The following is a 14,311-nucleotide window of genomic DNA, read 5'->3' as shown; positions in this document are numbered from 1 at the left end:
GGGGGGCACAGGGAAGCAACACAAACATGAAGCTCATGCTGCCTGCTGTTCTGTCAGTAATAAAGCCCTTTGTCTCTGACCCAGGAGTCTCGTGTCTTTTGCCAGCATCGAGAACACTGTGACAGGCTATCTGGTTAGCTTACAAGGAGGGCAAACCTCAGACTCCTCACAGTTCTTCACCTATTTGCTGAGAGAGGTCTATAATTTTCTATCTTTTAATTTGCCATCTAAAAATGTAATGTGCTGGCTTTCCCTTTCCTCCTTTCTTCTTCCTGAGGGAGGGGGAAACTGGCATGGGTGAGGCTGAGCCTTCAGCTGCTGCAACAGGGGTTTGGTTCCAGAAGGAGGAGCTGAGCAAATAAGTATCTGGTGAAGATACAGAAGCCAGGTTTCTCACAGGAGTTACGAGTATGGAAAGGGGCATAGAAAGAATAAACAATGTGGTACTGGATTGAAAGAGGAGGTGTTAGTGGGAAATCAGGAGCATGGCTAGCTGATAAAGATAGATGTTAGATAGATAGATAGATAGATGATAGATAGATAGATAGATAGATTGGGGGGCACAGGGAAGCAACACAAACATGAAGCTCATGCTGCCTGCTGTTCTGTCAGTAATAAAGCCCTTTGTCTCTGACCCAGGAGTCTCGTGTCTTTTGCCAGCATCGAGAACACTGTGACAGGCTATCTGGTTAGCTTACAAGGAGGGCAAACCTCAGACTCCTCACAGTTCTTCACCTATTTGCTGAGAGAGGTCTATAATTTTCTATCTTTTAATTTGCCATCTAAAAATGTAATGTGCTGGCTTTCCCTTTCCTCCTTTCTTCTTCCTGAGGGAGGGGGAAACTGGCATGGGTGAGGCTGAGCCTTCAGCTGCTGCAACAGGGGTTTGGTTCCAGAAGGAGGAGCTGAGCAAATAAGTATCTGGTGAAGATACAGAAGCCAGGTTTCTCACAGGAGTTACGAGTATGGAAAGGGGCATAGAAAGAATAAACAATGTGGTACTGGATTGAAAGAGGAGGTGTTAGTGGGAAATCAGGAGCATGGCTAGCTGATAAAGATAGATGTTAGATAGATAGATAGATAGATGATAGATAGATAGATAGATAGATATAGAAATACAGATGTGTGTATGCACACATGTATGCAGAGTATCCCAAAGTCTTAACACGTACACATATGTTGTGGACAGAATAAGGGTCCTCCTAAACAGGTCCACATCCTAATCCCTGGAATTAGGCAAAAGAGACTTGAAGGTGCAATTAAAGTTGAGGACCCTACAATGGGGAAATCTTCCTGGATTATCCAGGTGGGCCCAATCTAATCAGATGAGTCCTGTTAAAAGTTTATGATAATCTGTCACAGCAGCAAATATTCCTAAGATCTGTACACTCAGAGGGCATAGAAGCAAGAACAAGGATCAGACCTGGTGACCAAGTATTTGTTTCTCAGTATCATTCTCTGATGTAAGAAGTGAAGTGCCTTTGATGAAATGACCTATTCCATTTCTCAGGCAGGGAACATACAGAATGAGCCTAGAACACATTATTATACCAGAAAGTAAGGAAATGCTCATGGAATGACAGGGACATATCAAAAGGACACAGTAGTTAACTTGAAGGAGCTCCCAGTGGCCAAGTCTGCAGCAATTTAAGCATCAAAATAAATACTGGTAATGATGGGTTGTAACCTTTTGAGCAAAATCAGAATCCATGAGTCCATGCAGATACAAAAAGAGACAGAGAAGAATTAATGACTAAACATGGAAGAAGAGAAGCTCTATCCTACAACAGAATACCAACTAATAAATCTAAAAAGAATGACAATTTCTTAAATTACTATTTTGCAATCATCATCCCAATCATTGATTTAGGCAAAAGTCATCAATAGACGCTAAATCCAGTAAATAAAAGTTTGACAAGGAACAGGATATTTACATATCCTCAAAATATCTCCACAAAATACTGATTAATTACTAATTAATGAATTTTACAGTAGAGAAAACTGGCAGACCCCATCTTAAGCAAATGATGATAGTTAATGTCACCAGCACTGGGACAAATGAACAGAGTGTGTCTCCTTCTGGGATGCACTGAGAAAGCATAGTACCTCTCTTATGGAATTCCTGCCAAAAATACAGAAATCATAAGGAAACCTCAGATAATACCCTTGCCCTGGGGACTCGGGGGCCTTTGGGAGATGACTAGGTCATGAGGGTGGAGCTGTCATGAATGTGATTAAAGATCTCATAAAAGAGGCCCCAGAGAGCTCCCTCGCCCCTTTGCCCCGAGGACACAGTGAGAAGATGCTGTCTGTGAACCAGGAAGTGAGCCCTCACTGGACTTCGAATCTGCCAGCGCCTTGATCTTGGACTTGCAGCCTCCAGAACCAGGGGAAATACATTTTTGTTGTGTATAAGCTACACAGTTGATGGCACTTTGCTATAGCAGCCTGAATGGACTCAGACATCCATCCAGCAGAATTCTGTCTGGTGCACCCCACTTCTTGCCTTCGTGGTTCCTATCACCAGGGTGATTCTATTCACTTGGGTGGTCCTTGGTCTTGTGTCTGTCCCCTCTGAGATATTGCACTCTCTGAGGGAAGGAACCTTTTCCATTTTGTTCATCAATGTATACCGGGTGCTGGCCCAAGTGCTGGCAGGCAGCAGGTCCGTGGTATGCAGTTTTTGAATGAGCAGATGGATAGAAGACCTTTAGCAAACCTTACTGAATATCAGTGTCCTCCTCTGTAAAATGGGACACTAATTCCTGCCCGGGATATCTATGCTATGTGGCTGTCCTATGGAACATGACCAGTCCGTGAAAATACGAGTCCTGACACACAAGGGAAACATGGACTCCTCATCTTCCTCCATTAGGAAGTGAAAGTGAACTTACTTGTTATGGTCTCAGCCTGGAGGATAGGCTCCCATGGGACCACCCTGCAAGGCAGGCCACAAACAGCGCTGACCGTGGTATGTCTGACCAGGAACCAAACAGCCTGTTATTCCAGAGGCTGAGGAGTCTGGGACCTTTGCCTGGGACTTGGGACACACACACAGAGCATAGGAAGATAGCCGCAGTTTGGCCACTGCAGGGGCGTCAGGGCTGGATGGCCAGCCAAGGCGGGCTCAGGTAACCACCAGGCTGGCACATTTCAAGACATAACAATTCATACCCATAGGGAAGGCTGAGTAGAACAAGTCACATAAAAGCATTGACCCAAGGAGTCAGCAGACCCGTGTTCAAATCTTTCCTCTCATTGATTACGGGGCAAAGTACTTAACCTCAATAGCCCTCCACATCTACAAAATGGGGATGATATTCCCATGTATCTCGTATGGTTGTTTTAAGGATGGAACGAAACAAAGCTGTAAAATGCTTCAGCAGGGAACCAGCACACGCACTCGGTGAAAACCGTATCCGTAATTATTAAGAGTAGCTAGGTGTTCCCCATTCAGAACAGGATCGTCTCAGGCGTAGCTCTAAGAGGAGCCACGTTCAAAAGTCAGCTCAAACCAAGAAAGGCAGAATGAGAACAACCCTTCATATGTCACAATACTCTGAATATGATTTTGATTTTCTGCATGCTTTGCTTTACTTTCTGTCCTTTTTCTTCACTATATCAAAAAAAAATCATAAAGTAAACAACAATAAAAAGCAGTCTGTGTACCCCCATGAAAACGCTTACCTCAAATGCAGCACAGGATTTGATCGGGTAGAGGTAAAGGTTGGTGATGACATGTGGCCCAAGGCCCCCATCCAGCACTCCTGCTGTTTTCTCCGAAGGGGTCTGCTGGGTCCCGGTGGCCATCAGTGGAAGTGGGCACGAACCCACTGTATCCACAGCACTAGGCAAGACGTTGCAAACCCCAGAGGCTGTGGGAGCGTCTTCCTGAGGGGAGGGACTGCATCTATCCACGGTGGCAGGCCCGGCGTCCTGAGCCTCGCTCTCTGCCGGGGCTCCAGCCTCCCCAGGGGTGGTCTGAGGGAGAGGCTGGCCATCAGACTGGTGCAGCTGCATTGCTATGATGAACGTGAGAAAGGCCTGGGCATCCTCAAGTGTAGACATATATCCAAAGGAAATCCTCACAGACCCTGTAGGCTGCCCATCTATGAGGTCCACATTGTCTCCGCAGACATGACCAGCCTAGAATAAAAGCCAGATAAGTCAGCCAGAGTGACTCATTCCTCATGGATAAATTAGAAATCGTTTTGAAGAAACTTTATCTAGGACAAGGAACTGCCACAGTAACGTGCGCTGTGTGCCCGAGCCATGCTCTCCTAAGAGCAAGGACTCCCTTGTGAACCTCGCTGTACTCAATACCAGTCTCAATGGATCATTAAAAAGTTTAGAAGAAATACTGCATGGAAGGCATTTACCCAGAGCCGGACACCATGCCAACCCACAGACATATCAAGACAGACCAACATTTCAGCAGTGTAATGGGTCAGCTTCTTGGTCTCCCCTGGGCTGAGGCAGGAGAAACACGGGCTGGTCACTGCTTTGAGCCTCTCTCAGAACCAAAGGGAGGGCTGCATCCCTGAGAGCTGCCCTTTGACAAGAAGGCAAGACAGAGATGCTTCCTCTGTGAATGACCAGCCGAGGCCACTACAAAAGCCAAAGGCAGGCTGGGTGCTCCTGCTGGGAGGTGGAGAAATAAAGGCAAGAGGTCCCCAAGCCTCTCCAAGTGGGGCTGCCCGGTATCAGTCACTGCTAATGCCATCTACCTGCCCCAGTGCTGAATCCAGGTCAGTCCCCCCAGCAAGTTGGGGTCACAGTACTCCGCAGGATCAAATATACTATCTAAAACTGCATTTGTTTCTGCGCCAGGCTTTCCTCTCTCTTTTTAAGTAAAATCCAGTTCATGGTTGGTTGGGATCTCTGACCCCAGACATGAGACCAGCCTCCAAGGTGGTCAGAGAGGCCACCATTGGAGACAACCAGCATTACCAACCTCATGATGCTTCTTGACCATCTCGTCGCTTATCCCCAGGTGCCGCTGGCAGGCCCCAGTGTTGCAGAAGCAGCCAGTTCGCAGGTGGATGTTATAAAGACTGGCCATTTTATCCACCTGCGGGTTCAATATGACATGAAACCAGTGTTAAGGATGTCCAGTTTACTCTGACTTCCTGGGAGAGAGCTTCAGACCAAAATATGGACCTCCCTTTCCTATCAATAAAATGAAAATCTGAGCTGGGAATTTTGCTCCCAAGTGCCATGATCTATCATGGGTTTACTAAACACATTTTATAAAATGTCACTGATAAATAAAGGACTATAATGTATGCCTGAGAAAACCGAAAATGTCAAATTCAGTCCGAACTCCAAGTTAGGAGCTCATATTTCAACAAACAATACAATTAAAAATGGACAGAAGATTTGAATAGACATTTTTCCAAAGAAGACATACAAATGGCCAAGAGGTACATGAAAAGATGTTCACCATCACTCATCATCAGGGAAATGCAAATCAAAGCAACAATGAGGAATCACCCACACCTATTATAATGGCTATTATTAAGAAAACAAGAAATAACAAGTGTTGGAAACAATGTAGAAAAAGGGAACCCTTATGCACTGTTGGTGGGAATGTACATTGCTGCAGCCACTACGGAAAACAGTATGAAGGGTCCTCAAAAAACTAAAAATAGAATGACCATATGATCAGCGATCCACTTCTGAGTATCCGAAGAAAATGAAAATACCCTCTTGAAATGATACGTGCACCCCCATGTTCATCACAGCATTATTTACAATAGCCAAGACATGGAAACAACTTAAGTATCCATCGAAGGATGAATGGATAAAGAAAATTGGTATACACACACACACACACACAGGAATATTTTTCAGTCATAAAACAAGGAATTCCTATCATTTGTGACAATGTGGAAGGAACTTGAGGACACGATGCTAAGTGAAATAAGTCAGACATAGAAAGATAAATACTATATGGTATCATTCCTATGTGGAACCAAAAAAAAAATCAAACTCACAGATCCAGAGAACAGATTGGTGGCTGTCAGTGGCAGGGGGCAAAATGGGTAAAGGCAGTCAAAAGGTACAAACTTCTAGTTTTAAGATAAAGAAGATTTAGGGATGTAGTGTACAGCAGGGTGACTCTAGTTAACAATCCTGTGTTATATGTATTTGAAAGTTGCTAGGAGAGTAAATCTTCAAAGTTGTCATCACAAGAAAAAAATTAACTATGTGTGGTGATGGATATTAACTAGACTTACTGTAGTAATCATTTTGCATTATATACATATATCAAATACTTATGCATATACCTAAAATGAATACAATATTATATGTCAATATCATCTCAATTTTTAAAAAATAATAAACTTGTTATTTTTTTTCTTCAAAGAACCCACATGCTCCAAGGGAGAGTCACAAGAATGAAATCTGAGGGGCCAGGATGCAGGACAGCTCCTTGGCATCTTCTCCCCCAGGGTTGATCACAGAGCAGTCCCCAGCTGAGTTACCACTCAGAGCCGCCCTGTCTGGGCTCATAGCCTAGGCCACAAACAGTACTGTGTTGACACTGTGTCTTATCAATTTGCTTTCCATAAAGTCCCTTACTTTGGGTTGAATCAAAGAATTGCTGTTTAGTCCAGAAGTTCCAAGGCTCTTTCCTGTCTCCTGAAGGCTCTGGGAAGCGATCTGCATTCACTCAAGGCTCAAAGGGGGAGCTAGCATGGGGGATATTTGCCCAGCTGCTACAGCTGTGGGTCAAAGGCTCCATTCTCCCAAGTGTCTGGGAGCCCATTGAGGGTCCTCAGCCCGGTGACTCCGCTAAACTCAGGGGAGTCACCTGAGTTCAGGAAAATAGCTTGCCCAGCTGGGCAAACCTTTGAAGCTTTGCTCCCTGGGAATCCACACTGTGGGGTGGCCAAAGGCAGCCAGAAGCAGTACGGCCCTCTCTGCAGACACAGGTCACCACACGGCCAGGCTGTGCACAGCAATGGCGCCTCCCACACTGGTGAGACCATGGCTGTCTTCACGTTAGCTGTCTCCCCTGGACTGTCAGAGTGAGAAGAAGCCATTCTCTGGGTAGAACTGAGAGGCCTCAGGAAAACAACTCTGCTCCTTTACCCTGGGCAACAGCTCAATGACGTGGAGACCTGCTAATGAAATTCAGGCATTCCCTGGCTCTCAGAGCTGAGACCTGGCAGCACCACTGGGTCTGGCCAACTCCATCTCCAGCGTCAGGTGGCCTCCATTCAAAGGGCAGCTGCTAGGGAATCTCCCTCATTACCCCACTCCAACCCCTGCCAACTGGAATTAGAAGTCTCCTGTACACAGCCCCCCATACACCCCACATTCACCATCCCAGTTACCACTGCTGTGAAACAAGCCACCAAATGTGGTGGAACAAAATAATAACCATTTTTTTGTGCTCACAGCTACTGTAGGTCAGGAATTCGGAAAGGGCACAGAGATGATGCTTGACTCTTTTCCATGATTTCCCAATTCTCAGCTGGGGAGACTCCAAGGCTGGGAGTGACGTGGTGTCTGGGAATAGGAATCATTGGAGACTCACTTATGTGTGTGTGTGTCTGGCCTCCCAGCCAGGAGGGCTCAAAACAGGACAGCCACCAGAGGGACTGTGCTTGGCCTCTCCATGTGGCTTGGCTTCCTCACAGCATGGCAAGCTTCAGGATAGACCTTCTTACATGGTAACCTGGGGCCCAAAAGTGGATGTCCCAAGGAATACTGCTGATGTGGCATTGCCTTTTCTGCCATGCAGCGTCCCCTTCTGTGGCATTCTCCTGGTTATGAGCGAATCACAAATCCACCAAGATTCAAGAAGAAAGAAGGCCCCCACCTAGAAGAGGATGTGGGTACAGCGGGCAGTTTGGGCCTTCCTCCTAATTCCCATCATGAGGCGGTACCCTCTCACCTTGAGCCCCGTGGGATCCCGGCCTGCGCCCAGCCAGGTGAAGGATTTGGTTTCGGTGGCAGGAGGAGCACAGCATCCGGGGACAGCAAGAAAGCAGCCTGACCACAGTGCAGCATGAGAGCCTCCCCTCCCAGGTGCCTTCACGCTCAGTGTTTACTGAGCACTCGCTTCCTACTGGCCCCGCGCTCAGGTGTTCTAGAGCGTGTCTCATTTAATCCTCACAGCAACACTATCAGCAGGGTACCTTGTTATCCCCATTTCATGGACACTTGGAGAGTTTACACTAACTTACCCAAGCTCACAGAGCCAACAAAAGGCAGTCAGAATCTGAGCCCACAACTTAACCACTGAGTAGAGTGACGTCCACAGAGGGGAGAATGGAATTAGGGGGACTGGATATCACAAACAAGAACCCCAAAGCTTCTTACGGAAAGCTAACTTCTTTGAAAAGAATCATAGATTCTTTTGAAATCTCCTTGAAAAGAGAGCCCAACCGGCCATGAAACCATCTGATCTTTCTGAACGCCACCAGTATCCCTATGGAATTCCCACACCAGGAAGGAGCCGGGCTGGGCCCTCCTGAGCCAGCAGCACAGCTGGCCATGCCTCAGTCATGGAAGCCACTCATCAATCATGTGACAAGCTCCCTCTACAAACACACAGAGGGAGAAACTTGTCCTGGGTCCGGCCTCAGGGAGTAAGAGTCTTAGTGGAGTCAGCGGGACACCTAGACAGGTGTCTCCCCCCGCCCCCACCCTGGGGATCTTCTCTTTGAGGCTTCTCTGGCCAAACGAGGCATTCCTTCCCTGCTCTGCCTGCCACAGCATACTTCATGGTCACCTGTCTGTCCTCCTCCACACCTCGCAGGATATACAAACTTATTTAGGTCCAAGAATGAGACTTACTTTACCAGTCACCCAGAATAATGTATTTAAGAAGGCAAAACGTTTCCTCCTGGTGCATTTTCCACCATCCTCCTAAAGCATTTAAAATCACAGGCTTCTTTGTGGCATCAGGCTGTCAGCGTCTTACTGGGCCGGGGTCGGGGGGGCGGTCTGCACAGTAAGCCTACCCAAGAGACAACCTCAGATTGTACAGTGTCCACTCCCAGCTACCAGTAAGAATCGACATATCCCCAGAAGCGTATTTCTTAACTTTGTTCCTCTGATAGTTTATGGCTATTGAGGAAGAGGGGGGGATATGTTTCCTTGAGAAATGGATTTTGTTTGAGAAATTCTGCATTTAACAAAGGTGAATAGGGATTGTGGCTTTCAAGGGAAGATGAGCACCTTCGTCCAAACTTATCTGACCATTGAACCTGTTCCTCACAGAGCTGCTCTAGGAACCCAAGCTCTGGGAAAGGCCTCGGCCCCCCATCCCTGCCAGTCTGTGACACCCCATCGGGGGACCATCTACCAAGATGTCTGAGTGCTTGATATGACTCTGGACATTTTAATGGACTAAACAGTGACTGGCTTACTCAGCTATGGCAAGGACCCAAGCAGTTCCCAATCTCCACTATTTGTCCTGTTTTCATGGGAAAGTAGCTACAAAGAGTACATTTGCACAAATTACTTTACCAAACTACTACATCCTTTAAACTCATAATATGCATGAACTATGGCAGAAATAAGGGTTTTTGTGATACTAAGGACATTGTTTCTACTTGTCAGAAAGGAGTTCTGGGGCGCCTGGGTGGCACAGCGGTTAAGCGTCTGCCTTCGGCTCAGGGCGTGATCCCGGCATTATGGGATCGAGCCCCACATCAGGCTCCTCCGCTAGGAGCCTGCTTCTTCCTCTCCCACTCCCCCTGCTTGTGTTCCCTCTTTCACTGGCTGTCTCTATCTCTGTCGAATAAATAAATAAAATCTTTAAAAAAAAAAAAAAAGAAAGGTGTTCTGAATTCCAAGCCACATGCAAATACATGGTGGTAACTGGCCCACGTTTTGTGTGATGCCGTGATCCAGTCTGATGTGTCACTGGGGACACCCTGCTGAATAGACACAACATGACCTGAGAAGTACTATTCTGTCTACACTGCTTTTCTGTCTACACTCTTTAGGGTGCCCTCCCTTGCTGGCAAGCTGTCAGCTGTCCCCTTGCACTGTGATCAAAGACTCTGCCCCTCTCTCCTTGCACTTGAAATTGACCATTTCTGGCTGAAAAAGGAGGGCTGGTAGACAAAACAGCCACACCTGTTAGAACGGCATGGAAAGGAGAGTTCGGCACCTCTAAGGAAGGGCCGGGGCCCCTCCTCCCAGGCCCAGGCTGCCCTTCACACAGCTGCCGCAAGCACCCGGGGGCCCACACTGCACATTTCAGGGCTCAGAAGGCGGCAGAGTGCCAGAGGACAGCATTCCTGCTGTGAACGAGGGCGCGAGGTGCTGAGGAGACCCACCTGGGAATAACCAATGATGTTCCCACTGGGGTCGAGCACATTAAAGTTGATGACCGGACCCTGCACCTCCGGGCTGCTGAACTCAGAGTCGCTGTAAATCCGCACGACGGGGGCTCCACTGGGGTACCGGAGAGCAGACAGGGCAGTGTAGGTGTACTGAGCCAAGGTGAAGGTGTGCAGTGTTACATTCTCCATTCCACCTCAAAAACCATCGTGAAACGTCAGAGGGAAACATGAACTTCACGTGTAATTCACTCATTCTATTTATTTATTTATTTGTTTGTTTATTTATTTATTTATTTATTTGAGAGGGACAGAGCGAGCACAAGCAGGGGGAGCGGCAGAGGGAGAGGGAGGGGCAGACTCCCTGCTGAGCAGGGAGCCGGATGTGGGACTCGATCCCACGACCCTGAGATCATGACCTGAGCTGAAGGCAGACACTTAACCGACTGAGCCACCCAGGCGCCCCAAAACAAGAGCGTTCTAATCAGCAAAGCTGAAGCTCAGATTAATGATTGTAAATACTGGTAGAGAGTGTGTGGTACTGTCCATATGGTTACTGTGTAGATGTGGGGCCATGAGCAACACCTGACTGTTGCTGTTCTGTGGAATCTTCCACAGGAATTCTTATCATCCTTCTTTTTTCTTTTTTTAATTTAAACCCTTGGGTTACAGGTGACAAAAATGCACAATTTTATCTTTATTCATATTTTTAAAATTTTTTTTAATTTTATTTTTAAGTAATCTCCACACTCAACGTGGGGCTCAAACTCATAACCCCGAGATCCAGAGTTGCATGCTCCACCAACTGAGCCGGCTGGGTCACAGTTTTATCTTTAAAAGTATCCTTTTGTTGTTGTTGTTTCTTTTAATGTTTAAATCATTTTAACACTATCCAAATCAATTAAGGATATGTGTGCTGACATGGATGAACCTTGAAAACATTATGTGAAATAAGCCAGAAACAAAAGGACAAATATTGTGTTATTCCTCTGATATAAGTGCCTAGAACAGGCAAATTCATAGAGACAGAAAGGAAAATCGAGATTACTTGGGGCTGGGGGAAGGGGAAAAGTTTGCAATGATGCTGAGGCCCTAGAGACGGTCAGCGCTGGATGGCTGCATAACAGTGTAAATGTACTCAATGCCACCAAAGTGCACACTTAAATTGGCTAGGGGGCGCCTGGGTGGCGCAGCGGTTAAGCGTCTGCCTTCGGCTCAGGGCGTGATCCCGGCATTATGAAATCGAGCCCCACATAAGGTTCCTCCTCTATGAGCCTGCTTCTTCCTCCTCCCACTCCCCCTGCTTGTGTTCCCTCTCTCACTGGCTGTCTCTATCTCTGTCGAATAAATAAATAAATAAATAAAACCTTTAAAAAAAAATAAAAATAAGTTGGCTAAAATGGTGCATTTTATGTTACAGATAGTTCACCACATTTTTTTTTCCAAAAGAGCAAATAAGTAGAAATATTCAGGGTTTGCTTTACTGTGGCACTGATATGGTCAGTCTGCTTTCAGTTCAGAGGTGCACCTGCCCCCGCTTGCAGTGTGGGTATCTACTCATCTCTTTCCTTGGAGAAGTGCTCATTGCTCATGCTTGTCTTTATTATCTCCTCTTTGTCCTGTCCTTGTCTTTATTATCTCCTCTTTATCTCCTCTTTGTCACCTCCCTGCATTACCATCAAAGCTACCCTCCCCTGCTTTCCCCTCCCGTGAATCCTGTCTGCCCCCAGTACTGGGCTCAGGTTGGGAACCTAAAGGGTCTCGTTATAGTGACAAGAGAGAGAAAGGAAGGCCTACCTAATCATTAAGCCACATCCCTGGTTCACCACAACTCCAGCTCCATATGGATGATATGAGCAGTACCAGCCAGTTCTAGAAGCTCAGCCTCTGGAGGAGTGCCCAGGAGCGCAACAGGATGGCGGATGCCCGGCTCATGAGTCAGAGGTTCTTGCAGTCATGTATACCTTTGTGTCAAGCTTCACATGATGGGAAGTGGCATCTGTGTGCGTGTCAGCCCCCACTTGCCCACACACCCCAGACACTTGCCAGTGAAGAAAACATGCATCATTGCAAAGACCACAGCAGAGACAGTGGCCGGGGCTCAGGGTTAGGCATTTTTTTAAGATGTATTTATTTATTTGACAGAAAAAGAGAGAGCACACACAAGCAAAAGGAGAAGCAGCAGAGGGAGAGGGAGAAGCAGGCTCCCACTGAGCAGAGAGCCTGGCGCGGGGCTTGATTCCAGGACCCTGGGATGATGACCTGAGCTGAAGGCAGACGCTTCACCAACCCAGGTGCCCCAGGCACTGTGAAGGCCTAGGCTGAAATCCCTGCCCTCTGAATTACTACCTCCCGGACCCTGGGGAAGGCATTTGACCTCTCTGAGAATTAGCGCCTCAAGGGCAAAGTGGGCTCATCAGAGAGCGCCCCCGTGTGACCGGAGGGAGGACCTAGCAAGGGACCGGCTGAGTAAGGTCTCAGGTCTGTAACCATTCCCAGTCCAGGGACCGAGGACAGCTCCTTTGTGGCTGTGAAGCTACTCATCTCCTGATTTACAGTATCTCTTACTTGTTAAAATGCTCTTTTAACTGGCCAAAAGGTGGGGGGGGGGGCACTTCAGTCTCTTGCTCCTACCTCAGAAGTCATTCTGAAGTTCTTGAGAATAAGATTCAACTGCATTCTGGGTTCAGCAGCCAAATGCCAGCCAGTAGCACTGACCCTCTCTCCTTATCCAAACCGCACCCATTCCAGGAGCAAATCTGACCCGGATGAAAGGGTCCACTGACCTGTGAGGCGCTCCAGGGCATCAAATCCATGTTTTAGTGCTATCACGTCAAGGAACGAGATGGTGCCATCTTCAAACCTGTAACAGTGTTGAGGGAAACAAGGTCAAGCTGTGGCCAACATCTCCCCGTGCATTTTGTGGTGTGTAACAAAGTTCTGATTTTCGGCTTAGCCACAGTCCCTGAATACTTGCTGTCTACTGCCTTATAAACCACTGCTTGCTCTCCCCGTCAGGACAGAGGGCTTTGCACACCGAGATCCATGGGCCACCTCTGGCCCTGACTCGCTCGGCAGCTTTCTTGGGAGAGGATGGCCATGGTAATAAAGGGAACAAAAGACAGTCACCACCTTGAGAAACGCTATCCTGCCCCATGAAGACTGACAAAACCTCAAGTGCTTCGGGCTCTTGAAATGCTGCCCTTGACCCCAAGAGAACGCCACTGACAGGGCATCGGTTCAGTGTGATCAACGTGCTATGTGTCAGGATCCCGAACTCTATGGAACCACATATCATCTTGGAAACACTATCATTCCAAACTCTGTGGAACCCAAGTATCATTTTGGAAACAGCTGAGTTCACAGTTTCAGAGGGAAATGGCGCCCCAGGGAGAGGTTGCAGTAAAGACCCTAGGCTGGCCGAGGCAGGCACACTTCCCGAGTACCAAGAACGCCAGTGCCACTGGGAGCATGTGTGCGTGAGCTGGGAATGAGCTGGCAATGAGCTGGCAAGGTGGAGAGTGGTAGGAGACAAAGTCAGAGGACATCTACCTTGGGGAGATACCACGTGTCTGAAGGGCTCTGAGCAGAGAGTGGGGACAGGATGGGACCCAGGCTTTGACAAGCAGAGTCAGTTGTCACACTGCTGCAGGAGGGGGGGAAGCTCGGAGACAGGCGGTTTCAGCGAGCATGGGATGACGATGGTGACAAACAGCAGCCTCTGGGAACCGGGCTGTGAGTTGTCAAAGCAAGTTGAAGCTTTCAACGGAAATACTGTGCTTTGTATTTTCATATTCTAGGGATAAGATTTGCTCAGAATATTGTTACTGAGGGGCGCCTGGGTGGCACAGCGGTTAAGCGTCTGCCTTCGGCTCAGGGCGTGATCCCGGCGTTATGGGATCGAGCCACATCAGGCTCCTCCGCTATGAGCCTGCTTCTTCCTCTCCCACTCCCCCTGCTTGTGTTCCCTCTCTCACTGGCTGTCTCTATCTCTATCAAATAAA

The 14,311-nt window shown here is 47.6% G+C and overlaps 1 protein-coding gene across 1 annotated transcript in view; it reads right to left on the bottom strand.

Moving 5' to 3' along the window:
* MOCOS (molybdenum cofactor sulfurase) overlaps positions 1-14,311 on the bottom strand; it is a gene marked incomplete at its 5' end in the record, with an annotated part of 77,547 nt that overhangs the window by 31,478 nt on the left and 31,758 nt on the right. Inside the window, 3 exons of the mRNA XM_034642202.1 lie at positions 3,688-4,146; positions 4,955-5,071; positions 10,305-10,504. Coding sequence (XP_034498093.1) covers positions 3,688-4,146; positions 4,955-5,071; positions 10,305-10,504 — 776 coding nt within the window. The remainder of the gene's footprint in view (positions 1-3,687; positions 4,147-4,954; positions 5,072-10,304; positions 10,505-14,311) is intronic.

Source organism: Ailuropoda melanoleuca, chromosome 14 (assembly GCF_002007445.2).
Source record: "Ailuropoda melanoleuca isolate Jingjing chromosome 14, ASM200744v2, whole genome shotgun sequence".
In the NCBI taxonomy this organism is placed as follows: domain Eukaryota; kingdom Metazoa; phylum Chordata; class Mammalia; order Carnivora; family Ursidae; genus Ailuropoda; species Ailuropoda melanoleuca.
This window is presented reverse-complemented; position numbering and strand designations above follow the sequence as displayed.